Source organism: Mustela putorius, unplaced genomic scaffold, assembly GCF_011764305.1.
Source record: "Mustela putorius furo isolate JIRA1106 unplaced genomic scaffold, ASM1176430v1.1 tig00003834_pilon_pilon_pilon, whole genome shotgun sequence".
In the NCBI taxonomy this organism is placed as follows: domain Eukaryota; kingdom Metazoa; phylum Chordata; class Mammalia; order Carnivora; family Mustelidae; genus Mustela; species Mustela putorius.
Window position 1 is genome coordinate 53,736,236 of NW_025421987.1, and position 25,555 is coordinate 53,761,790.

Here is a 25,555-nt window from a genome sequence, read left to right on the forward strand (position 1 = left end):
CATCATCAGGAGTGAGAAAATAAGGCTAAAGGCTCAGTTAGATAATATAATTTATACAATTTATTTTGTCTTTCTATCTCAGTACTTTCATTATTGAACACTGAAGCGTTATTTTATGATGTTTATAGATACTCAAGGTGGGAAAATGTGGAAAAACATATATTTAAAGATTGGATGAAAGCAAGCATTTTTAATAGTAAAAATGATGAGTTTTAAAATATGTTTTAATTATAAAAATGATAATGAAAACTTGGGAAATAGAGAAAAGTAAGAAGGGTCGCCTATCATCCAGACAAATGACACTTGACATTTTTCTGTAAATCCTTCTAGATTGAGTGTTCTTCCTATATTTTGATTATTTGGTGTTTGTCTTAGATGGTTTGTTTATAATGTGAACATAAGTTTGTAATCTGCTTTTTTAATTAACAATATTTATAATCTTTAAAATATAATTTGTAATGACTGTGTAACATAATTTGTAGTGACTATATAATATTACAACTAATGTATTACTCTTGACTTAATCTTTCCCTGAAAGTTAGACTTTCAAGTATTTCTAATTTTCTAGAATATTAAATAATATTGTATTATTTGTATTTGCATGAAGTTTTATCTTTTATTCTTACTTATTTCCATAATATAGATTATTGGGAATGGATTTGTTTGACCAAAGAATATGGATATTTCTGACGATCCTAACACATATTGCTTAGAAAAAATTCCAGATAGAAGGGTGACATAGCTGGCACTTCCAGTGAGGACTATAAATTTTATAAGAGGCTCAAAAAACAACAAACAGAGAAATCACCATCATTTGAATATTGCCTTAAGGTCTATATAGTAGATATGAGACAGATAGATGGCATATCTTGATAATGGAAAATATTCTTGTTGACATTCAAATGATTCCAGGCTATAAAAAAAGAAAAAAAAGGGAATGAAGTAGTAAATTTGGCTTGATTAAAGATCCACGACCCAAGTATCAACTTAAATTTATAGTGCATACTCAAAATATGATGAATTAGGAACATATCTACTTGAAATTTCTAGGAAGGGTATACATTATTTGTTGTTAAATAAAATACAAGCTAACTTGTTTGTGATTTCTCTTCACTCTGGACTTGCTGGGTGGTTTTAGCAATTCCAGTCATAACTAAATTAACATCAGTATTTTAGCAGATGAAACAGAAGTAGTTTTCAAGGGATTACAAACATATTTCTCCACTTTAAAACGAACTACTAATGATTTGATATAAAGCATGATTATTAGGTTAATGGAAACAGCATTCAGAAGAGAAATTATTTCAATGGGATAACTATGTGAGCCTTCGATTATCTTATGAACAGCGAAATTCTCAATAAATAGTAAGGCTTCTTTGTGCTTTGGGTTATTTCCACACAGAACACTGCACTGTGGCTCATTCAAAACACTTGTGCTGTTTTCACCATTCAGGACTAAGTACAGATTTTACAATTACTCCATTGATTCAATCTACATAGGCAAACCAACAGACACATTGGATATAAAAAATATATATATTGAGCTATTAGAGCTTGAGTAAAGGTGAGGGCAGTAGGGATGGAATGAAAAAGACAGGAAGCTCAAACCCTTTCAACCGGAGTCATTGGATCTTGGTTAGTGGGGGTAAAATGGAGGAGGTCCAGGTGCCACTGGGGGTCTGTTACCTGGATGATGACTGAATAGGTTCCACACAGTATCCTGGATAACTGAGTGACTACTCTGATGAGGCAAACAAGCACCTGAAGTCCACTGAGAGCTATGAGAATGGAAAATAAAATGATATTCCACTCCACTACATGTGCGGGTTCCAGGCACTCAGTCCATATGCTGGAATCTGTAAGGAAACTGAAAGAGAGAAGGGATATAGTCAACAAGACACATGGCCAAGCCTAAATACTTGGTCCAAGTAAGAGGGTTATTAATATATATGATTGAAATTATAATTGAAATTAATATATATGATTGAAATACATAATATTCAATGTGAATTAAAACATTTTAAAAAATATTCAGATACATATATGGAGTATATAGCATGCACAAAGAACTAGGCTATGCTTATTTTATTTTATTTGCTTATTTGACAGACAGAGGTCACAAGTAGGCAGAGAGGCAGGCAGAGAGAGAGGAGGAAGCAGGCTCCCTGCTGAGTAGAGAGCCCGATTCGGGGCTCCATCCCAGGACCCTGGGATCATGACCTGAGCCAAAGGCAGAGACTTTAACCTACTGAGCCACCCAGGTGCCCCTATGCTTATTTTATTTTATTTATTTTATTTTTTGAAGATTTTATTTATTTATTTAGAGGTTAATATGAATATTCAGTGAAAGGTGTGTGAGAATGCTTTGGAACCTGTAAAGCCTGATACAGATACAATTTCCTGTTACCATTTCCCTAGACCCACTCCATACATCCTCGTACTCTGAACTCCATTTAAGCTACCTGGGAAGCAATCCCTTCAAGATCCTTACTCTAGATTTCCCAGTACAGGCTCTACACAGATCAGCCAACACTTGGAAGTGAGATGCCCTCATGGTGTTGATTTTTCTCCTGGGCTGGGGCACTTACTTACTTTTCATGTAAACCACAGAGTAGTAAATGTACTAGCAGGGTCTGGAAGGAATGGAGATGCTATTTCTGATACTCCCTCCCTCCACAACCATTTTATAGCGCTCTATCACACATCATTTACTTCCTTATATCGTAAGGCCATCTTACTGGTATCTGTATATATTTGCTCACTAAGTTGTGTACACTGAGAGCCCTACTGTGATTTATACAGCCCAGAATAGCTAGGCCTGACACCTAAGGCTGTGCTTGGCACATTGCAAAAACCAACAAATGCTTGTTGAATGGACCAGATTCAGGACCCCCAGCAGTGGCCATCCCTGTGACGGAGCCTATGGACTGCCCAGCAGATGGAGACATAAGAGATAATGCCTGGTAACAATGTTAATCATAAAATCCAGCTTATTTTAAGAATTTATTAAATCTAATCTCTGCTTTGCTTCCAGTTAATTGTCAATTCTGTGAGATAGAAATGATTTACAGAGGCTCAGGGATATATGTTTCAGGTCATACAGTTTGGAAGTAGCAGATGGATGACGTGAACCCAGATGTGTATAAGATCAAAGGCCTGTGCTCTAAGGGCAGTGTTCAATCTAAAGCAGCCATCTTAGCAGAACATTTGGTCAGGTCCGTGTGAGCTCCTGGAGGGAAAGAAAACTGAGTAATTGAGGGAGGAGTCAAGATGGCAGAGAAGTAGCAGGCTGAGACTACTTCAGCTAGCAGGAGATCAGCTAGATAGCTTATCTAAAGATTGCAAACACCTACAAATCCATCGGCAGATCGAAGAGAAGAAGAACAGTAATACTGGAAACAGAAAAACAACCACTTTCTGAAAGTTTATCTAATATATATATTTTTTCTTTTTTATATTTTTCTTTATTCGTTTTCTTTTATTTATTTCTTTTCTTTTCTTTTTTTCTTTCTTCCTTTTTGAACCTCTCTTTATCCCCTTTCTCCCTTCTCACGATTTGGGATCTCTTCTGATTTGGTTAAAGCATATTTTCCTGGGGTTGTTGCCACCCTTTTAGTATTTTACTTGCTCCTTCATATACTCTTATCTGGACAAAATGACAAGATGGAAAAATTCACCACAAAAAAAAAAAAAAAAAAGAAAAAGAGGCAGTACTGAAGGCTAGGGACCTAATCAATACAGACATTGGTAATATGTCAGATCTAGAGTTCAGAATGACAATTCTCAAGGTTCTAGCCGGGCTTGAAAAAGGCATGGAAGATATTAGAGAAACCCTCTCAGGAGATATAAAAGCCCTTTCTAGAGAAATAAAAGAACTAAAATCTAACCAAATTGAAATAAAAAAATGCTATTAATGAGGTGCAGTCAAAAATGGAGGCTCTCACTGCTAGGATAAATGAGGCAGAAGAAAGAATTAGTGATATAGAAGACCAAATGACAGAGAATAAAGAAGCTGAGCAAAAGAGAGACAAACAGCTACTGAACCACGAGGGGAGAATTCGAGAGATAAGTGACACCATAAGACGAAACAACATTAGAATAATTGGGATTCCAGAAGAAGAAGAAAGAGAGAGGGGAGCAGAAGGTATACTGGAGAGAATTATTGGGGAGAATTTCCCCAATATGGCAAAGGGAACGAGCATCAAAATTCAGGAGGTTCAGAGAACGCCCCTCAAAATCAATAAGAATAGGCCCACACCCCGTCACCTAATAGTAAAATTTACAAGTCTCAGTGACAAAGAGAAAATCCTGAAAGCAGTCCGGGAAAAGAAGTCTGTAACATATAATGGTAAAAATATTAGATTGGCAGCTGACTTATCCACAGAGACCTGGCAGGCCAGAAAGAGCTGGCATGATATTTTCAGAGCACTAAACGAGAAAAACATGCAGCCAAGAATACTATATCCAGCTAGGCTATCATTGAAAATAGAAGGAGAGATTAAAAGCTTCCAGGACAAACAAAAACTGAAAGAATTTGCAAACACCAAACCAGCTCTACAGGAAATATTGAAAGGGGTCCTCTAAGCAAAGAGAGAGCCTACAAGTGGTAGATCAGAAAGGAACAGAGACCATATACAGTAACAGTCACCTTACAGGCAATACAAAAGCACTAAATTCATATCTCTCAATAGTTACCCTGAATGTTAATGGGCTAAATGCCCCGTCAAAAGACACAAGGTATCAGAATGGATAAAAAAAACAAAACCCATCCATATGTTGCCTCCAAGAAACTCATTTTAAGCCCGAAGACACCTCCAGATTTAAAGTGAGGGGGTGGAAAACAATTTACCATGCTAATGGACATCAGAAGAAAGCAGGAGTGGCAATCCTTATATCAGATCAATTAGATTTTAAGCCAAAGACTATAATAAGAGATGAGGAAGGACATTATATCATACTCAAAGGGTCTGTCCAACAAGAAGATCTAACAATTTTAAATATCTATGCCCCCAACGTGGGAGCAGCCAACTATATAAACCAATTAATAACAAAATCAAAGAAACACATCAACAATAATACAACAATAGTAGGGGACTTTAACACTCCCCTCACTGAGATGGACAGATCATCCAAGCAAAAGATCAGCAAGGAAATAAAGGCCTTAAACGACACACTGGACCAGATGGACATCACAGATACATTCAGGACATTTCATCCCAAAGCAACAGAATGTACATTCTTCTCTAGTGCACATGGAACATTCTCCAGAATAGATCACATCCTCGGTCCTAAATCAGGACTCAACCGGTATCAAAAGATTGGGATCATTCCCTGCATATTTTCAGACCACAATGCTCTAAAGCTAGAACTCAACCACAAAAGGAAGTTTGGAAAGAACCCAAATACATGGAGACTAAACAGCATCCTTCTAAATAATGAATGGGTCAACCAGGAAATTAAAGAACAATTGAAAAAAATCATGGAAACAAATGATAATGAAAATACAACAGTTCAAAATCTGTGGGACACAACAAAGGCAGTCCTGAGAGGAAAATATATAGCAGTACAAGCCTTTCTCAAGAAACAAGAAAGGTCTCAGGTACACAACCTAACCCTACACCTAAAGGAGCTGGAGAAAGAACAAGAAAGAAACCCTAAGCCCAGCAGGAGAAGAGAAATCATAAAGATCAGAGCAGAAATCAATGAAATAGAAACCAAAAAAACAATAGAACAAATCAACAAAACTAGGAGCTGGTTCTTGGAAAGAATTAATAAAATTGATAAACCCCTGGCCCGACTTATCAAAAAGAAAAGAGAAAGGACCCAAATAAATAAAATCATGAATGAAAGAGGAGAGATCACAACTAACACCAAAGAAATACAAACTATTATAAGAACATACTATGAGCAACTCTACGCCAACAAATTTGACAATCTGGAAGAAATGGATGCATTCCTAGAAACATATAAACTACTACAACTGAACCAGGAAGAAATAGAAAGCCTGAACAGACCCATAACCAGTAAGGAGATTGAAACAGTCATTAAAAATCTCCCAACAAACAAAAGCCCAGGACGAGACAACTTCCCAGGGGAATTCTACCAAACATTTAAAGAAGAACTAATTCCTATTCTCCTGAAACTGTTCCAAAAAATAGAAATGGAAGGAAAACTTCTAAACTCATTTTATGAGGCCAGCATCACCTTGATCCCAAAACCAGACAAGGATCCCATCAAAAAAGAGAGCTATAGACCAATATCCTTGATGAACACAGATGCGAAAATTCTCACCAAAATACTAGCCAATAGGATTCAACAATACATTAAAAGGATTATTCACCACGATGAAGTGGCATTTATTCCAGGGCTGCAAGGTTGGTTCAACATCCGCAAATCAGTCAATGTGATACAACACATCAATAAAAGAAAGAACAAGAACCATATGATACTTTCAATAGATGCTAAAAAAGCATTTGACAAAGTACAGCAACCCTTCCTGATCAGAACTCTTCAAAGTGTAGGGATAGAGGGCACATACCTCAATATCATCAAAGCCATCTATGAAAAACCCACCGCAAATATCATTCTCAATGGAGAAAAACTGAAAGCTTTTCCGCTAAGGTCTGGAACACGGCAGGGATGTCCATTATCACCATAGTAATAGAGGTCCTAGCCTCAGCTATCAGACAACAAAAGGAAATTAAACATAGTACTAGAGGTCCTAGCCTCAGCAGTCAGACAACAAAAGGAAATTAAAGGCATCCAAATCGGCAAAGAAGAAGTCAAATTATCACTCTTTGCAGATGATATGATACTATATGTGGAAAACCCAAAAGACTCCACTCCAAAACTGCTAGAACTTGTACAGGAATTCAGTAAAGTGTCAGGATATAAAATCAATGCACAGAAATCAGTTTTATTTCTCTACACCAACAACAAGACAGAAGAAAGAGAAATTAAGGAGTCAATCCCATTTACAATTGCACCCCAAACCTTAAGATACCTAGGAATAAACCTAACCAAAGAGGCACAGAATCTATACTCAGAAAACTATAAAGTACTCATGAAAGAAATTGAGGAAGACACAAAGAAATGGAAAAATGTTCCATGCTCATAGGTTGGAAGAATAAATATTGTGAAAATGTCTATGCTACCTAAAGCAATCTACACATTTAATACAATTTAATACAATTTAATACAATTCCTATCAAAGTACCATCCATCTTTTTCAAAGAAATGGAACAAATAATTCTAAAATTTATATGGAACCAGAAAAGACCTCAAATAGCCAAAGGGATATTGAAAAAGAAAGCCAAAGTTGGTGGCATCACAATTCCGGACTTCAAGCTCTATTACAAAGCTGTCATCATCAAGACAGCATGGTACTGGCACAAAAACAGACACATAGATCAATGGAACAGAATAGAGAGCCCAGAAATAGACCCTCAACTCTATGGTCAACTAATCTTCAACAAAGCAGGAAAGAATGTCCAATGGAAAAAAGACAGCCTCTTCAATAAATGGTGCTGGGAAAATTGGACAGTCACATGCAGAAAAAGGAAACTGCATGTTTCCTTACACCACACACGAAAATAGACTCAAAATGGATGAAGGACCTCAATGTGAGAAATGAATCTATCAAAATCCTTAAGGAGAACACAGGCAGCAACCTCTTCGACCTCAGCCGCAGCAACATCTTCCTAGGAACAACGCCAAAGGCAAGGGAAACAAGGGCAAAAATGAACTATTGGGATTTCATCAAGATCAAAATCTTTTGCACAGCAAAGGAAACAGTTAACAAAACCAAAAGACAACTGACAGAATGGGAGAAGATATTTGCAAACGACATATCAGATAAAGGACTAGTGTCCAAAATCTATAAAGAACTTAGCAAACTCAACACCCAAAGAACAAATAATCCAATCAAGAAATGGGCAGAGGACATGAACAGACATTTCTGCAAAGAAGACATCCAGATGGCCAACAGACACATGAAAAAGTGCTCCATATCACTCGGCATCAGGGAAATACAAATCAAAACTACAATGAGATATCACCTCATACCAGTCAGAATGTCTAAAATCAACAAGTCAGGAAATGACAGATGCTGGCGAGGATGTGGAGAAAGGGGAACCCTCCTACACTGTCAGTGGGAATGTAAACTGGTGTAGCCACTCTGGAAAATAGCATGGAGGTTCCTCAAAATGTTGAAAATAGAACTGCCCTATGACCCAGCAATTGCACTATTGGGTATTTACCCTAAAGATAAAAACGTAGTGATCCAAAGGGGCATGTGCACCCGAATGTTTATAGCAGCTATGTCCACAATAGCCAAACTATGGAAAGAACCTAGATGTCCATCAACAGATGAATGGATTAAGAAGATGTGGTATATATACACAATGGAATACTATGCAGCCATCAAACGAAATGAAATCTTTCCATTAGCGACAACACGGATGGAACTAGAGCGTATCATGCTTAGCAAAATAAGTCAAGCAGAGAATGACAACTATCATATGGTCTCCCTGATATGAGGAAGTGGTGATGCAACATGGGGGCTTAAGTGGATGTAAGAAGAATCAATGAAACAAGATGGAATTGGGAGGGAGACAAACCATAAGTGACTCTTAATCTCACAAAACAAACTGAGGGTTGCTGGGGGGAGGAGGGTTGGGAGAAGGGGGTGTGATTATGGACATTGGGGAGGGTATGTGCTTTGGTGAGTGCTGTGAAGTGTGTAAACCTGGTGATTCACAGACCTGTACCCCTGGGGATAAAAATATATGTTTATAAAAAATAAAAAATTTTTTAAAAAACTGAGTAATTTATCTTTGGTTCTCTAATACCTAATTCAAGGCCTGGACAGAGTTGATGTTCAAGAAATATTTGTTGAATAAATGTACAAACGAAGACCTGATTTGTGGGACTTTAACATTAACACTTGTTCCTTTTTTTTTTTTTTAAGATTTTATTTATTTATTTGACAGAGAGAAATAGAAGGAGATCACAAGTAGGCAGAGAGGCAGGCAGAGAGAGAGAGAGGAGGAAGCAGGCTCCCTGCAGAGCAGAGAGCCCGATGTGGGGCTTGATCCCAGAACCCTGGGATCATGACCTGAGCTGAAGACAGAGGCTTTAACCCACTGAGCCACCCAGGCGCCCCATTAACACTTGTTCTACCCAGAATTGGCCAAGGCTTGGAAATTTCTCTAGGAGACCAGAGACTTCACTTCCCTTTATGGCTTCCAATGTTTTATCTCCATTTGTCTGTAGCTGGAGTCAGGTGAATACAGATATTAAGAGAGACTTTCAAGAGTAGCGAAGAGTAATGGAGGGGCATGTGGGAAGTCTGAGATCTTGCTCTGAAAGGGAAATCTTCTTTGATTTGGGGGTCAGGGATGTTCAGGGGATGACGGCACAAAAAATGATTTTTTGCACCCAGTGGGACTTTCTTCATTAGCGTCTCCTTTCCTGAGTCCCTGAAGGGCTTCAAAATGCCTACGGTTGTTTTCTAGGTTCTCCTGACCTAAGAGAGACCTCTGCTCACAGAATGTGGTACCTGGTGGAACTTTCCGGACAAGGCAGCTATGGGCACAGAAGCAGATTTGCAACCCAGGCCTAGCTGAGCATGTAAGACTTCAAGTTTATGTGGGCATTGGGGTGCCTGGGTGGCTCAGTGGGTTAGGCCTCTGCCTTCAGCTCAGGTCATGATCTCAGGGTTCTGGGATTGAGTCCCGCATCGGGCTTTCTGCTCAGCAGGGAGCCTGCTTCCTCCTCTCTCTCTCTCTCTCTGCCTGCCTCTCTGTCTACTTGTGATCTCTCTCTGTCAAATAAATAAAATCTTTAAAGGACAACAACAACAAAAAGTTGATGTGGGCCTTGAACAACAGAGCCGGTCACAGGGAGCTGAGAAGAGATTGCAACTTCCCTAGGGAGTGGTCCAAACACTCCCTCCATTTATACCATTAGAATTCTGGGCATAGGACAGGACTGGGAAGGATCCGATGGAGCTCTCCTGCATCTCTTTCTGGGCCCTGCTGCTTCTAGAGCTGTCTCTACAGGTGCTGGCCAATACAATGCCAGGGTGAGGTGTTCTGCGATCTGGGACTGGGTTCATCAACAGCTAACTGCATCACCAGCCCTCTAAGTTAAGGCTGCCTTCCTAGACTCTTCAGTGCACACTAGATCTTCTCCTGGCTCCCCTACGCCTGGTCATGCCCCCAGATCTTACCCTCTACTTGGCTGCTCATGCTGTCTGCTTCTATCTGTGTTGTCCCTGATGGTATAGCATGGGTAACACCATCCAAGGTCACTGAAATTCTCTTCCAGCCAAGCCCCTTCACATCTGTAACAGACCACACTTCCAAACTGGCCACACAGCAAGACTGAGGTATTAGAACCATTCAATTCCCAGGCTCCAGTAGCTGCCAGACCACAATAACTACAAAGCTTCGCTCTGAAATTCAGGAGAAACACACCTTTCATTTGGATATCTCCACATCCGCCTCAAAATAGTGAATGCATATGACATTAGAAGACTGGCAGCGGTGCCTAGGTGGCTCAGCCAGTTGAGTGTCTGCCCTCTGGCCATAGGTCATGTTCTCAGAGTCCTGGGATCCAGCCCGGTGTTAGGCTCTCTGTTCAGTGGAGAGCCCGTCTCTCCCTCTGCATGCTGTTCCCCCTGCTTGTCCTCTCCCTCTCTCACTCTATCTAAAATAAATAAATAAAATCTTGGAAAAAAGAAAAAAAAAGACTGCCTCCCCACCCCCCCAAAAAAAGAAAGAGAGAAGAAAAAGCATCTAAACATAGATCTATGTAGGCAGAAGTTGGTCTGAGTATTCCCACATAGAACCCCAAAGTTATCATGGAAAATGATCATGAGCATGAAGCCAGGTGTTTCTGGCTTTCTGAGCCCTTTGATTTGGAGAATTATTTCTTACCGTCCTGCAGTGCCTTCGAAGACATATTCCCAGCCATCAAGAGTGCGGCAGTATGGACCTTGAACGAGGCCTAGAGCAGATATGACCAGGCAGTATCCAGAGAAAGCAATTCCAAGGGCAGAAAAGATCATCGACAGCAGTGTCTAAATTAAACATAGAAGAAGGAGGTCAGGAAAAAAAAGGAGGAGGAGGAGGTAGAGGTCAGTGCCGCAAAATGAGACAAGGGGATATTGTGGACAAATGATCAGATAGATACCTTTCCCTACTCGTCCAAACCTACCTCATGCAGTCTGTGTGAAAGCCCACAGGAAAGCAAACATTTAATCCAAACCCATCTGACCTTTAAAATAAGTTTTAAAATGCCTTTTTGTGTGGAATTCCACAGAGGATACTAGTTAATTGACTACCTTTCTTCCTTTCTTCTGGAATTTCGGTATCAAAATAATGATCAAACATTAATGCAGAGAAGGGGTGTGATTGATCTATCTGTATTTACCAAAGACGTTATTTTCTAGGTCAGGTGGGTTCTCTAAGAATCAGAAGCTAGGACCTTGACTTTTCTCATGTGAAGATGATATGTGGATACCTTCACCTACAGGAATATGAGGGGAAGCATCAGGTGTTAGCCTATATGGCCATATTTATGTTCAAGTGAGGAAGGGATTGATGGGGAAGAGGGTGTTTGCCTTGGAGGAGAGAGAACAAGCAGTGTTCCCAGGCAGATGGGTACAAGCAGAATTATAAGGTAAGTAGATTAGTGTGACCTAAGAGAGGGTTCCCATGGAGCATTAGAGAGAAGTTTATGAAAACCAGATAGACATGTTTGCTAATGCTGGGGAAATGGAGTTGTTGGACACCAACCAGCCCTCCAGTTGCTTACGAAGTTAGTGCAACTTGTACCTGCAGGCAGAAGGTGGCTTTGAATGCTGGCTCAAGGGAGGGCTGACTTCATCCTTCAGGACAAGTAGCTCCCCCCCCCACCGCCCCCAATAACCTTTTATCTACATTCTTTTTCAAATCTACTGAAAAGTTGAACATATGGTGTAGTATACTATAGTCAATGTATCTGTGTATACTTTTTATCTAGACTCACCTGTGAGTATTTTATAATTTTTCCTTGTTCTCTCTCTGTGTATGTATATATCCATGCACATGTGTTTATTTATTAACACATTTTTGTTGCCAAACCACTTGAAAGTAAGGTGTAGACACTGTGATATCTCACTCCTAAACACATCAGCACATATCTCCCCAAAATAAAGATATTCTATTATTCTGCAACCATGTTTTACTTTTTTGTACAGGATCCTATGAGAGTTTATGCACAGGATTACATCTCTTCAATTTCCTTTGATCTACATTAGTCTTACTGCCTCTTTGTTTTTTAGAATATTAAATTGTTTTTGAACAATATAATCCCAGCCAGTGGTCTTACAGAATGTCCCCCACAATCTGGGATTTTCTGATTGTTTCCTCACAACTGGACTTGGGTTAAACATTTTGGCAAAAACATCCGATAGGCATGAGAATATTAGGGGCCTCCCACTGTCATTGGTGATGCTTTTGACCTCTTGGTTAATAAGGTGGTATTCTTCAGGTCTATAAACATACATTTTTCACTTTGCAATTAGTAAATAATTTGTGAGGTAATACTTTGAGACTGTGTGATATCCTATCCCCCAAAGACATTTCAGCCGGTGAGTTTACCATCCACTGATGATCCTCATATCCATTGATCACGAATTATCACAATGACTGGTTGCAGGGTGCTGCTTATCTCATTCTATCATTTCTTCTGCATTTATAACTTATTAATTTTCTGCACAGCATAACTTCCATTTCGTTTCTCTCTTTCTTATTGTGTACTCATGGATTTTCTAATTCAATGCATTATAATTCATAACTGTTATTATTCTCTTAGATGCTCATTTGGTCCAAATATGGCCAGTGAGACCATCCTGCCAAGTCAATTCCTGTGCCCTTCGAGATACCCCTATCATTCCTTGAATACTTCCTTGCTTCCCGGCACAAAATGTACCGAGCCCATTTTGAATTTATAAAGAACCAGAATAGCTCTTTTTCCAACAAGCCATGTACTTGGTTTTTGAACAAGGAACTGACATGAACCAATATATAATTTGGAAAGATGGTTCTGGCAGTGATGGCATGCCCGCTAGAAGTGAGAGAGCCCAAAATAAGGGTTCCATGTGGAGACTTCAATTTGCGGTAACAACAACAGGTCCAGGAGGAAAAGACATTGGGGAGGAAATAAGTACCTGGAGATAGACTGAAAAAGAAAATTCCAGAGTTTGGGACTGGAACACAAAGGACAGAAATAGGGATGCCAAGAAGGGTAATTTGCTTTGGGAGACAATTTAATTTAGTTTTAGAAATGTTGCTTTCAAGTGAGAGTAGAACAGCCGTTAGTTGACAATAAATTCAAAACTTGACACCAGAAAAACTGAGAACAACAGACCTGTGATTTGGGGGACAAATAGTGATCTTACATTATATATATCTCAAATAATTTAACATTATTTTACTGATTATAACATTAATACATGCTCATTATGGAAAATCAGGAAAAAAATATTTTAAAAACCTGGGGGCGCCTGGGTGGCTCAGTGGGTTAAAGCCTCTGCCTTCAGCTCAGGTCATGATCCCAGGGTCCTAGGATTGAGCCCTGCATCAGACTCTGTGCTCAGCAGGGGGCCTGCTTCCTCCTCTCTCTGCCTGCCTTTCTGCCTACTTGTGATCTCTCTCTGTCAAATAAATAAATAAAATCATAAAAAACGAAAAAACTGAAGAAGAAAAGAACAGGTCTGCTTTTTTTCCTATTGGATATTAATTCATTGGCATCTTCACATATGATTAAAAGATCTTTCAAATTATATCTTTCATATTGATTTTAATAACATGTTGCCCCATCATAGGATGAGACAAGCTAATTTTAAACAGATTACTGTTCGTTACACTTCACAAAGAAAATTTACCTATCCACCAATGCCATCTTCCAAAAGGGAAGAAGGATGTTTCAAAAAGATTGAGCTCCTTGTTTACCAAATATGCTCTTAAGCAGTTCACTGGAAAGATCAATGAAGAATTTTTTGATTTGGTGAAACTGGCAACCATAGCATAACAAATATATATTTGTATACATATACAAATTACAGTGTAATGAGTGAATACAGTTGCACAATTGAACCTTGAAATAAATCAGGAATAAGAATCTCTCTGAGTTACAGTTCCATGTTCTATTAAATGTAAAAAAGGTAGATGATTATACTACCTCCATAATAGGGATATTTCAAAGATTAAAGGACACAATGGATATAAAAATTATTTCAAATTATAAATATAATCACAATATCATCTCTTATTCCAAGCACCTCCATTTGGCTGGTAGCTGTTTTCCAGAGATAACAACCCACAGGATTTTGGCAGAAAATGAGACAACACAGAAGAATGAATAGCAAACAAGGAGTTAGTGAGGTTCAGGTCACCCCCAAAACATGGCACGTTAGCATACTGCATATCTTAAACTGAAGGAGCTTGAGAACATGGCAGAAGCAGGATGGTCACTCTGACCCCTCCCAGCCCCTTCACCCTTTTTCTCTGAAAGAGCTCATAAAACTCTGGTGGGCAAGTTACCCTCTCTGTACAAGGAGAAAAAGGAAGAGACGGGGGCCAAGAAACCGGTGAAAACAAACCTCGTTAAACTAAACCTGATATTCCTTGCTACTTCTCCAACATTCACTACCCCTAGCCCAAACACCTCACTCTTGCCAATTCTTTACAAATTTGTTGTTGTTTCTTGCTACTCTGCTCACTTCTTCAGCTCTTCATTCTCTCATTAAGGCCCCTGTGTATGCATAAAATTCAATAAAATGTATATCCCTTTCTCTTGCTCACCTGTCTTTGTCAGTTTAATTTTCAGACTGAGCCAGGGACCCTAAGAGGGTTGAGTAAAAGTTTTTTCTGTTACAATATCTGGCACCCAACACGGGGCACCATTGGCTCGGGACACCTTCCTTGGTGCAGGAGCTACGATTAGAGATCCTGAATCTGTCGAAAAAAGCCACAGAAGAATTCTTGCCATGTCAGTTTCTTGGGTCTCTGCCTGTGGGGGACCAGTCTAGGGTAGGTGGTAAGAGTCTTTTCCTTTTCAGATTCAGATTGGCAGGGAAAAAACATTTGTAAAGATGAGTTCTTTGGATTGTGACTCTGGTTAAAATTTGGTTTTGAGCTATCCCTTGGTTCTGCCAGGGATAGCTGTCAGTTTCCTGTTTGTCTTTTATTTGTGTTCTGAGAATTTGACTTTCTGCCTGTCAGGCATGCAAATGCCAGTTCTTGAAAGCAGCCAACTGTCAGGTTGTGGTCCCCCCCAAATCTGCCATACAGAAATTTGGGCTGCACCCCACTGCAGCTAGGATCCCACCAACTGTCACTAGCTTTCAGGAGGAGTTGTCTAAGTTTCTTTTGCTACCTTGGGGAGTGATTCTGGATCTTGGGAGGGCTGCATCTTTTGCACTCCCTTTGGGGACATCTCTTGCATCCCTGATTAAGTTTTGGTTTTGGTTTCGAGTCATCTGGTTTAAATATTTGAAATAATTTTTTAGGGGGCCATATGGTCTGAAGTTGGCCAAATTAAAGCTTGATATTCACATCCTGATAGAAACTTTTAAAATTAAGTTCTTCTCTCTGGAGTAAAATGGAGCTCTGTACTTAGAGGGAAAGAAAACATGTGGAAGGTTTTGTGAAATAATTACGAGAACATTACAAAGACACACCACTATTAATCTAGACCTGAGAAATATTCAGACTTCCATCTTAGTTGGAAATCTTCTCCCTAATATAAAGAAGCAAATTGAAAATAGTGTAGTTGGATGGGTAGGTCAGGATCCCCCTCTTTGATCCCCCTCTTTGAGGAATTAAAAAACAATTGCCTTTGTCTTACAAATCTAGTCTTTATTGAACTAGAAATGGGTCTCTTAAAGCAATTCAAAGTTCACCTACCTATTCTTACCACTCCCCAAGCCTCCCCTATTCATCTCAAAATATCTGTAGTTGTTATAAAAAATCAGGACATTGGGAAGCGAACTACCCTGTGCTTCAGAAAAAGAAGGAAAACATTAAATAGTAATTATTCTATCCCTCTTGATAATAGATAAATATGCTACCAAATTCCTTCTAAAAGGAAACCTACATTCTCTACCCCTTCTGAGATGCAACTCTTATGGGGTTCCCACTCTTTGGAATATAAACGTTCCAGGAGATAATTAAAACACAACACACAACTGCTTGAAACTGAAGGGCAAAAAAAGGCAGGGCTGGGGGATTTGGAGGGGTGGGGAGAGGGAGATGGGGGGAGGGGTGAGGAGGTGGGGGGGGAGCAGGGAGGTGGGGGAGTAGGGGGGTGGTTAAAAAAAAAACAACTGCTATAAAAATTTCCTCGCCAAAATCTAGTCCATAGCCTTCATAAGATTACTTGTCAAGGGCAGATATAAATCTTAAAAGCCTTCTCCACAACTCAGTAAAAAGCTTTAGCCATCCAAGTGGGTAACCATAACTTGCTCCATAGGCCAGAAACACAATTTGGACTCTTCTATAAACTGGAAAGTTTCTTATCAATGTACCAAATACATGGCTAAAATTTAAAAACAAAGGCCATAACATCTCTATGTCTGTCTGTATGTTTATTTATACCTACGTGTGTGTTACAGATGTGTGATATTTTTCTACCTCCAGATGGTATTACCAAAATAATTTATAAAATCTGTCAAAAGAGTTCTATTCTAATTGCCATAGAGGTAAATGAGTGCTCATATAAATTAAGTATTCTTAAAAACAGAGACTAATCCAAAACAAATTTTTTAAGTTCACACAATCTGGGATAATCTTTGGTTAAATAAAGCTATTTTTAAAATTGTTGGGAAAAATAAAAAACAAGCATATCTTCAGAGTTCTCAGCATTAAATGTATCATAGTCATACAATTTTATTTCTACCTAGAATTACAAGTCAAACCAACGTAGTATCTCTACTAGATCTTTAACAATATAAAACTATCAATTCAACCTAGAAACGAAGCATACACTAAAAAATAAATTGCTGAATGTAATTTGCCGTCAAGCATGGCAACTGAGAGAAAGAGAGAAAAAGTATGTATGTTTAACTTTTTGGGTGCTTTGTTTCTACATTTGATGCTTGCCTAATATATATGTCACAAAAATTGTCAACAAGAAAAATAACTTAGAATAATGGCTAACTTTGTCTATTGTGTCATGAAATTTGCATGAGTAATCTACACATAGTTGTTAAGAGCAAGTGCATTAACAACATGGTGATAAAAGTTTTTAAGTGAATTTTTCAACAATGATTAGGTTTTACAAAATCCATTTATTTTAAAATACCTTCCAAAATCTTTTTGTTAACTTGAAACCTTAAAGTAATACAAGTTGTACTAAGTGAAGTTAAATAATGGTAATTCATTGAATATGTAAGTCATTTCCAAATAAAATAAATTACTGAAACATTGATTAGTGAACATAACCCTATATTTATCTCCCTTTTAAAGAAGAAGTAAAGATATTTGGGTCTATTAGTAGATATGTTTTGTGCTACATTGAAAAATTGTACAATGAAGAAATTTTATGCTTTAGAAATTATGAAATAGCATACTCAAGAATTTGCCAATGAGATGTTGATATCTATAACATTCCACAACTGCTTACTTCCTGGTTTTCACCAGAAATTAAAGTTTCTTTTTTTTTTAAGATTTTATTTATTTATTTGACTCGGAGAGAGAGAATGAGATAAGGAACACAAGCAGGGGGAGTGGGAGAGGGAGAAGCAGGATCCCCACTGAGCAGGGAGCCTGATGTGGGGCTCGATCCCAGAACCCTGGGACCATGACCTGAGTCCAAGACAGATGCTTAATGACTGAGCCACCCAGGCACCCCTAGAAATGAAAGTTTCTAAGAGTTAAGAATTCCAATTAATATATGTAATTAAAACTACTAAAAGTGGGGGGGGGGTGCCTGGGTGGCTCAGTGGGTTAACCCTCTGCCTTTGGCTCAGGTCATGATCTCAGGGTCCTGGGATGGAACACCACATCAGGCTCTCTACTCAGCAGGGATCCTGCTCCCCCCCACCCCCTCTGCCTCTGTGCCAACTTGTGATCTCTCTGTCTGCCAAATAAATAAATAAAATCTTTAAAAAAAACTACTAAAAAAGTTAAACTAGTAGAAATAAAAAGGGAACAACTCTGCATACAAGAAAAAAGAAAAAGGAGGCATTTTGGTTAAAAAAGAGTATGAATTACAGAGATGTGTTTTTGTTGAGGGAAAAAGAAACTTTCAGGGGAACTTTCCTCTGTCAAGTGAGTCTTGGGTGACCTCAATTTCCATTACAGAGCTTCTGCCGTTCAAAACCTGGGCAAACTCATATTTAGCCTTCAAGATGCGCTTTATTTAATTTTAATGAGAATTAATTGCCAACATGTTGTAAAATGCTCCATATTTCTACTTTCTGCTGAAAACGGACTGCCCGTTTTTGTCATGATAACAATTGGCTGGACTTGAGCAGATCCCGCTCTTCCTTAAACAGAAATTGAAATCTAATGCTTACCAGGCTCAGATCTTTCATTTCCATCAGGTGGTTGGCTCCTGGGGCATATAAACTGGGACCCCTCTTCTAAAGCCCTACCTTGAAAGAACCAACCAGGGAATCCGGAGAATCCCCTCTCCCGTCCTCCTGCTTTTCCCATTGAGATGCCAGCCATCTCCTCTGATTTGATTATAAGACGCCATCCAGACTCCACTCGTCTGCAGCATCCGTTTATGCTGGAGATGCTAATAGTGATTCAAGGCAAATTAAACACATTTATTTTTATTATGAACCTAGTGGCACATACGGTTCTTTTCTAGAGATTCCCTGAGTATCAGAAGCTAATGTTTACCTGAATCTATTGTTTCACCTAGGCAGTTTTGAAAGCTTTCCATAATTACAATACCAGCAGTTATGGAGGAAAATACATACACCCACAATGCACATGCGCATGCAGGTGCACAGAGCGTCTTTTCATTCTTCAAATCTTCTCCACCAAGAGCATAGTACTACATTTAGCAGCTAATTAAGTCTTCCAACGCCATCTGTCATAAAGCTGGACATGTCATCTCAGCTGCCCATTAAAATCTGGTTGCCCCTTGGACCAACTAGCTCAGGGTGTCTGGGGGGTGGAATTCCAGCTCCAAACTCTCAGATGATTCCAATGTGCAGCCATGGCCGGCCGCCACGGCCGGCCGCCACCGCGGGCAGCCACGGCCGGCAGCCACCACGGGCAGCCACAGCTGCAAGATATGCCTACCAGGCCTCTGGAAAATTCCTTTTAGTTAATACATCACACAATCTCTCTGAGCCACGGGTAATTCACAGAAGTATGAGTAACAATGATCTAATTCCCTGGGTAAGTGTGAAAAAAATGTGGTATGCAAATATGATTAAAAGATGATAACCCTGAGGAGGAGAAGGATAGTGATGAAAAGGTAGGAGCCCAGCACCTGCCTGCTGAGCACAGGCTTAAAAAATTGGTTGCTTATTCTCTCTTGATTCTATTTAAATTATTTTTGAAACCCCATTTAGAAAAATATATACATTGTGTATATCCAACACATGGATAAATCTAATCATGATGCTGACAGAAGCCAGATACAAAAGACAAATTTTGCATAATTCTATTTACATAGAATACACGCTAATCTATAATGACATAAAGCAGATCAAAGATCAGTGTTTTGGGGGTGATAGGAATGTTCTGTGTCTTGAGCGTGATGGTGGTTGCCTGGGTGTATTTGGCTGTCAAAACTCATGAAACTGTACAGTTTTAATGGATGCCACCTATTGAATGTAAATCAGACCTCAATAAAGTTGAAAAGGGAAAAAAGTAAACTCATATTATTTTCTAACTCTATGTATCTTTAAATCCTGAACTTCTGGAAGAACATCAACAATAAACAAAGACAGTAAACTAAATGGAAGTTGGTTTGTTTTTGTATTGTTTTGTTTTGTTTTAGTAAATTCTTGGGCTCTGAGTTGAAAGGGTCATGGAGAGGGGACAACAGTGTGAATATTTTCTTGTTTCTGAGTGAGAGGAAAGAAAGCAGAGCCCACTCAGCCATCCTCAAGGTACTATTGCTCTTACCATGTATTTTTTGCTGCAGTTTTCACTCTGGCAACATTTATAGTTGTTATCATTCTCCAATGCAAGAAGAACTGTTGCTACTATAAGCATCTGTAGTAGGGAAGAGAGGAAATATCAGAAAAGGAATACTAATCATAATCAGAGCACAGTGATTCTGAGCAGGAACTGTGGGGGCAAGTGGACCTGGGTTCAAAACCCAAAGTTGCCATTTTCTAGCGGTGTCAGCTTGAGAGTCTTTCCCTATAAAGTGGTGTTGGGAACTCACCTCATTGGGTGTTTAGGAGATCATGTATGTAGAATTTTGAACATAGTGCTTGATTTAGAGTAAGTGATTGATAAATGTTAGCTATTATTGGCATGGTTATCAGTCATCAAAAACTAATGATTAAGCAGTAAATGGTATAGACATGGGAATACCACCCCGCAGCAAACCTGCATTTCTCACTGACTCAGTTGCAGAGGTCAAAGGAAAATCATTCACCACACTTTGATGTTTGCCAGCCTTTCTCCATTTACTGCTCTCTGGGAATGCAAGTGAGAGGTACAGTTAATCGGAATTACATGTCTTCATTCAAAGTAAAATCAGTTTGTTTTGCCCAAGCATTCAAATCATCTCAGGTTCAAATTTTCAAGTGTGTTTTGTCTCTATCCAGCCAACAGACTGGGAGAATTCAATGTATTCTACTTCCTTTTCTTGGTATCCTAAGCAAAGGGCTCAAGTTCTGTAAAAAACATGTTTCTTTTCTGTTATAGTTCCTTGTTGGGGCAGGTATGGACCATGAGTTGCTTCTGACAAATTCTCCACCTATCCTTTACTCCTGGTGTTCTGGACTGAATCCTGAAGCAGATTTCGTCATTATTTTACTATGCATAGTCAGCATTTCCAGTTTCCAAATTCATCAGCTTTCGCTTGTCTGCTTATTTATTTATCTACATCCCTCTTCTTTCTCTTAAAAATATTTGATGTAGTACCAATCATGTTTTGTAGGGATTCCCTGACAATGGAAAATAGAGAACTGATTCTTTTCTAAGTTTTATATTTTACACAAAATATAAACCAGAGTCTTACATTCTCCTCCTTTCAACACCACTAATTATCATAGATTTTAGTAGATTCTAATTTAATCTTATTAATGCCTTGCAACCCTTCTATTGATTCCAGTGACATATTGAGGGAAACAATGACGAGAGAAGGCATAGTACATCAGGTACAGTAACTAGCTTCATTACAGTACTAGTGGGAAATAATTAGATCTAGACCCTGGAGTCCTGTGTCAAAAGAGAAATACAGGCCTCACTCGTGTTGAAAAAGAAACTGCTTTCTTTTTTCATTGTGAAATTATAACTGGAGTACAGGGCTCAAGCATGGTGGAGGAACATTACCCCAAATCCCACCACCTTCACATGTTTTTATGTATATACTCCCAGGGTATTACCATATGTGTATATTTTGCATAATTGTAATTGTAACTTATTCACAATTTTTTGAATCATTTCTTCTTTGTTTAACACAAAATAATATGCATTTTCCATGTTACTGCATCTTCATAATTATCATTTTCAATGCCATAAGAAGTGAATGTTCCACAATTTATTTGACCAATTCTGTGCTAGGGAGCTCCTACAAATTACTTACTATTATAAATACTGCTGCCATAAATATCTGTGTATGTGTATCTTTCCTTATTATGGATTATTTCCTCAGAATGAATTCTCAGGTTTAGGATTACTGAGTAGAAAGATAAAAGCATTTTCATGGACATTAATACAGCATATCAAAATTTTCTCCAAAAGGTTTGCATTCACTTATAGTACAATCACCAAACATTCATTCCGTACCTATCTATCACACAGCAACTTCAGTAGTGTTGATTATCAGTACTTTAAAGTTAACTAACTTCATGTGCAAAAATAGTAACCAAATGAAAACTGCTTTTTATCATAGCTATTCAAATATTATATAATTAAGCACCCATGAAGATGTAAAGATAAATTGTAATCCATTGTCTTTTATGTCTTTGGGATACAGTAAGCTTATAGCGCACAATGTGCTGTTTTTAGAAATGATATGATCAGGAAAAGTGTTTTTTCCTCTCACTTGCCAACATGATTTACTATCAGCTTGTTTTTAAAGAGCACAAATTCATCAGGAAAAACATTCTTGGATTCTTACTGTAAGTAATTAGATCTCGTTTCAAAAATACCCCCATTATGAGGGGTATAATATCAGACTATTTAATTATGATCTGGCCCATTCTTCAACAAGTATTTATAATCACAATATTTGTTGGCTATCTAATACATATCAGCCTCTATCCTGGGCACTTCTTTCATGAGATTTTGTTGAATCCCCACAATTACCCAGTAAATGCCATCCCTCCCATTTTTCAGATGAGAACCCTGAGGCTCAAAGACATTGAGTCATCTGATCAAGGTCTCATGGTACAAATGGCAGAGCTCGTATTTGAACACAAATTTGTCTGAATCTCCCAATCTCTGCTTTTCCCATGTGGTCTTGATATCTCTCCAGTCTAGAGAAATCATGAGGGCAGATAGAAACTATTCTGGAAAATAGCTCTGCCCCTGGACATCAAACAGCAAAAACCAACATACAGGGTTCGTGAGGACATAATATTTCAACCGGCTGGCATCCCACAGACTTTCATTAGGTCTAATTTCCTGCACTGCTGAAGTCACATAAATCAACAGCTTATCGAAGACAAAGCTACCCTCCCAAGCCCTCATGGACTACCTGCCCCTCTACCCCCACCCATCTTCCAAATCCCAACCCCAGGATTAGTCCAGTGATTTTTCCATCATTCATTATTTCTGCTAGGAACAAGACAAAGCTTAGTAAAAACACTCCCTTCTGCAACCCAAGTCTCCGAAGTCACACTTACCATGATACCTGAGAAACAGATTCCTTCAAAATACCACACGTAGTTGGTGAGTTTATTGCTGGATGCATAGGAAGTTTGCCCATTTGGGAAATACAATAATATGTTCACAATTATGCTCCAAAGTGCAAGCGGAATCAGCAGACCACTTAGGCAGCCTCCACATTTCCGAGACCCCATTTCACCCTGCTCAGAACCTGCAGGAGATTTCAAGAGTGTAGAATTACATAAAACCTAATTTGTTTCCTACCTGTCCTTTTTTTTTTTGAGATTACCTACCACGTTCTGGGTCAGAGCCCTTCACTTCATATTCATGAGAAGCCCAGGGCTCGGACAGAACTGCAGCCCACAATCTCTGGTGAGAAATAGTGGTTTACTGTTTGGAGAACAATAGACAATGATCTAGGGCTGAAGAGCTGAGCTGGTCTTCATCCTGTGCCAAAGGAATGCGGTGTTTTTACTGCATTTTAAAATAAGTCATTTTCCTCTGGATTACGGCACGAAAGCCTTAACCCTGAGCATATTTTAAAGAAGGAAGTTGGGGCGGGGGTGGGGTTGGAATAGAATCTGACAAATTTTATCCAACGGCAAACAGGGGGGTTAAAGAGGAAACTACCAAGGGAATTTACGCTAGAACAGACTGTGTGGTGTGTTGACTTTATGCTTCTGCCCTTCCTTCAGGGTTCTTTATTTTGTGCTCACTATTCACCAAGCTTTGTTCTACCTTCAGGGGTGGGGCACAAAAGGACAAAGACAGGGACAGGCTGGAGGGGGAGAAAAACAAGACTTCCCTGTGGGTGAGTTTACTGTCTAGGGACAACTTTCCTTCCAAGAGTTCATCTCTGTGATTTCCACCTCTCTGAAAAATAGTAACAGGAAGAAATTTGCCCTCTTGCTGCTTAGGAAAATGGGGAAAAGAATTTGGGGAATTTGGTTAAGACTTTATGAGTAAGAAGTTTGAAACAAGGATTTAAGAATTATTGCTTCCAAATGATTGCCCCGAATCAAAAGAGCCACAGAGCCTCTCCAATTAGGATGATATGAGGAAAGGATTAAGGCAAGGCATCCTTACCCTGCCTGGTTTTTTTTTAAAGCTTTAATTAATTAATTTATTTGAGACAGAGTGTGCATAGGCAGAGTGGGGGTGGAGGGCAGAGGGAGAGGGAAAAGCAGACTCCCTGTTGAACCCAGGGCTTGATCATAGGACACAGCGATCAGACCTGAGCTGACGGCAGCCACTTAACTGAACCACCCAGGCGCTGCCCCCCTTCTTTAAAGATTTTATTTATTTATTTATTTGAGAGAGATTGAGAGAAAGAGAGAGTAAGATGACACTATTATGTTAAAGATGATGTGGACAACAGTGATAAGGAATGCAAGGGTTGCCTGACTTCGTTGCCATCCCTTTCTGTTGGGAAGATCAGAACCCAACTCAATTTAACTTTCTTAAGTCTCAACTTTCTCATCTGTGAAATGGAAATTGTTTTAAAAACTGATACTTTTCCTAGAAGAATAAAGTGAGGGTTAACCAAGATTATGTGTGCAAACCACAATGTCAGGTGATATAGAAGGAGTAGGCAATAAGTGGGAACCATTGTTAACAATACAAAGAGCAGTTATAGGGACGTAATTGTCAAAAATAGTACAGAGAGCAGAAGTAATGTCTGTTTATTTACTTCTCTTGATACCCAAAGAGTTCTGTGGCTTGAGCTCTTAAAATCTTGATCCCAGAAGTATTTACATAATTTGTTAGTGTCCTCCAGAAAGTATTAATATTCTATAATATATTTACTTTTTATTCAAGTGAATAAAAACTTATTTTATGTGAATAATGTTAAATTATATTATATTCATATTTTTTTCCAAAAAATTGAGGTCCTTGGATCTGCTTTTGGATTCAAACAATCAAATCTAAAACTAACCATCTTATTCTATGATGGGTTCCAAAGAGATTTCTTGGCACCCCTGGTGACTGTGATTTTTTTTCCCCCTTTTTTTTCCCCTAATGTTTTTAAGCAAAGAGCATCACAAAGTTTGGTCATTAGATTTTTTTTCTCGAGGGACATAGACGCAAACTAAAATCATATTTACCAGAACCCTTAGGATGATAGGGAGAGCAACAGTTTTTTTTTTTAATCTTAATAAACATATAATGTATTTTTATCCCCAGGGGTACAGGTCTGTGAATCGTCAGGTTTACACACTTCACAGCACTCACCATAGCACATACCCTCCCCAATGTCCATAACCCCACCCCCCTCTTCCAACCTCCCTCCCCCCAGCAACCCTCAGTTTGTTTTGTAAGATTAAGAGTCACTTATGGTTTGGGGAGAGCAACAGTTTTGACTGAATATTTATTAAGCACCTCCTATGTGCCAGGCACTTTATTCTAAGTGCTGGGGAGAGACAGATCCATGAAGGAGACAAAATTCTTGTCCTTATAAAGCTTATATTCTATTGTGGAGAGACTAATAATTTAAAAAAAAAAAGAAAAAATATATATAGCTTGTCAGGTAG

General features: G+C 38.8%; 1 protein-coding gene across 4 annotated transcripts; it reads right to left on the reverse strand.

Moving 5' to 3' along the window:
- Positions 1-590: 590 nt before the first annotated feature.
- Positions 591-23,544, reverse strand: TM4SF18 (transmembrane 4 L six family member 18). Of its 4 annotated transcripts, XM_004755507.3 has the most exons (6): positions 23,318-23,540; positions 23,042-23,235; positions 20,142-20,231; positions 10,941-11,083; positions 1,687-1,867; positions 591-913 (listed from the first exon to the last, which is right to left on the reverse strand). In XM_004755507.3, the coding sequence occupies exons 2-6, from the start codon at positions 23,216-23,218 to the stop codon at positions 899-901; spliced, it is 606 nt and encodes a 201-aa protein (XP_004755564.1). In that variant the 5' UTR covers positions 23,219-23,235; positions 23,318-23,540; the 3' UTR covers positions 591-898. The 4 variants fall into 4 exon arrangements, with proteins under 4 accessions (XP_004755564.1, XP_004755563.1, XP_004755568.1 ...); XM_004755506.3 differs by lacking the exon at positions 591-913 and having other exon boundaries at positions 922-1,867; positions 23,318-23,543; XM_004755511.3 differs by lacking the exons at positions 591-913; positions 23,318-23,540 and adding an exon at positions 20,574-20,663 and having other exon boundaries at positions 922-1,867; positions 23,042-23,176.
- Between the last annotated feature and the right edge of the window lie 2,011 nt (positions 23,545-25,555).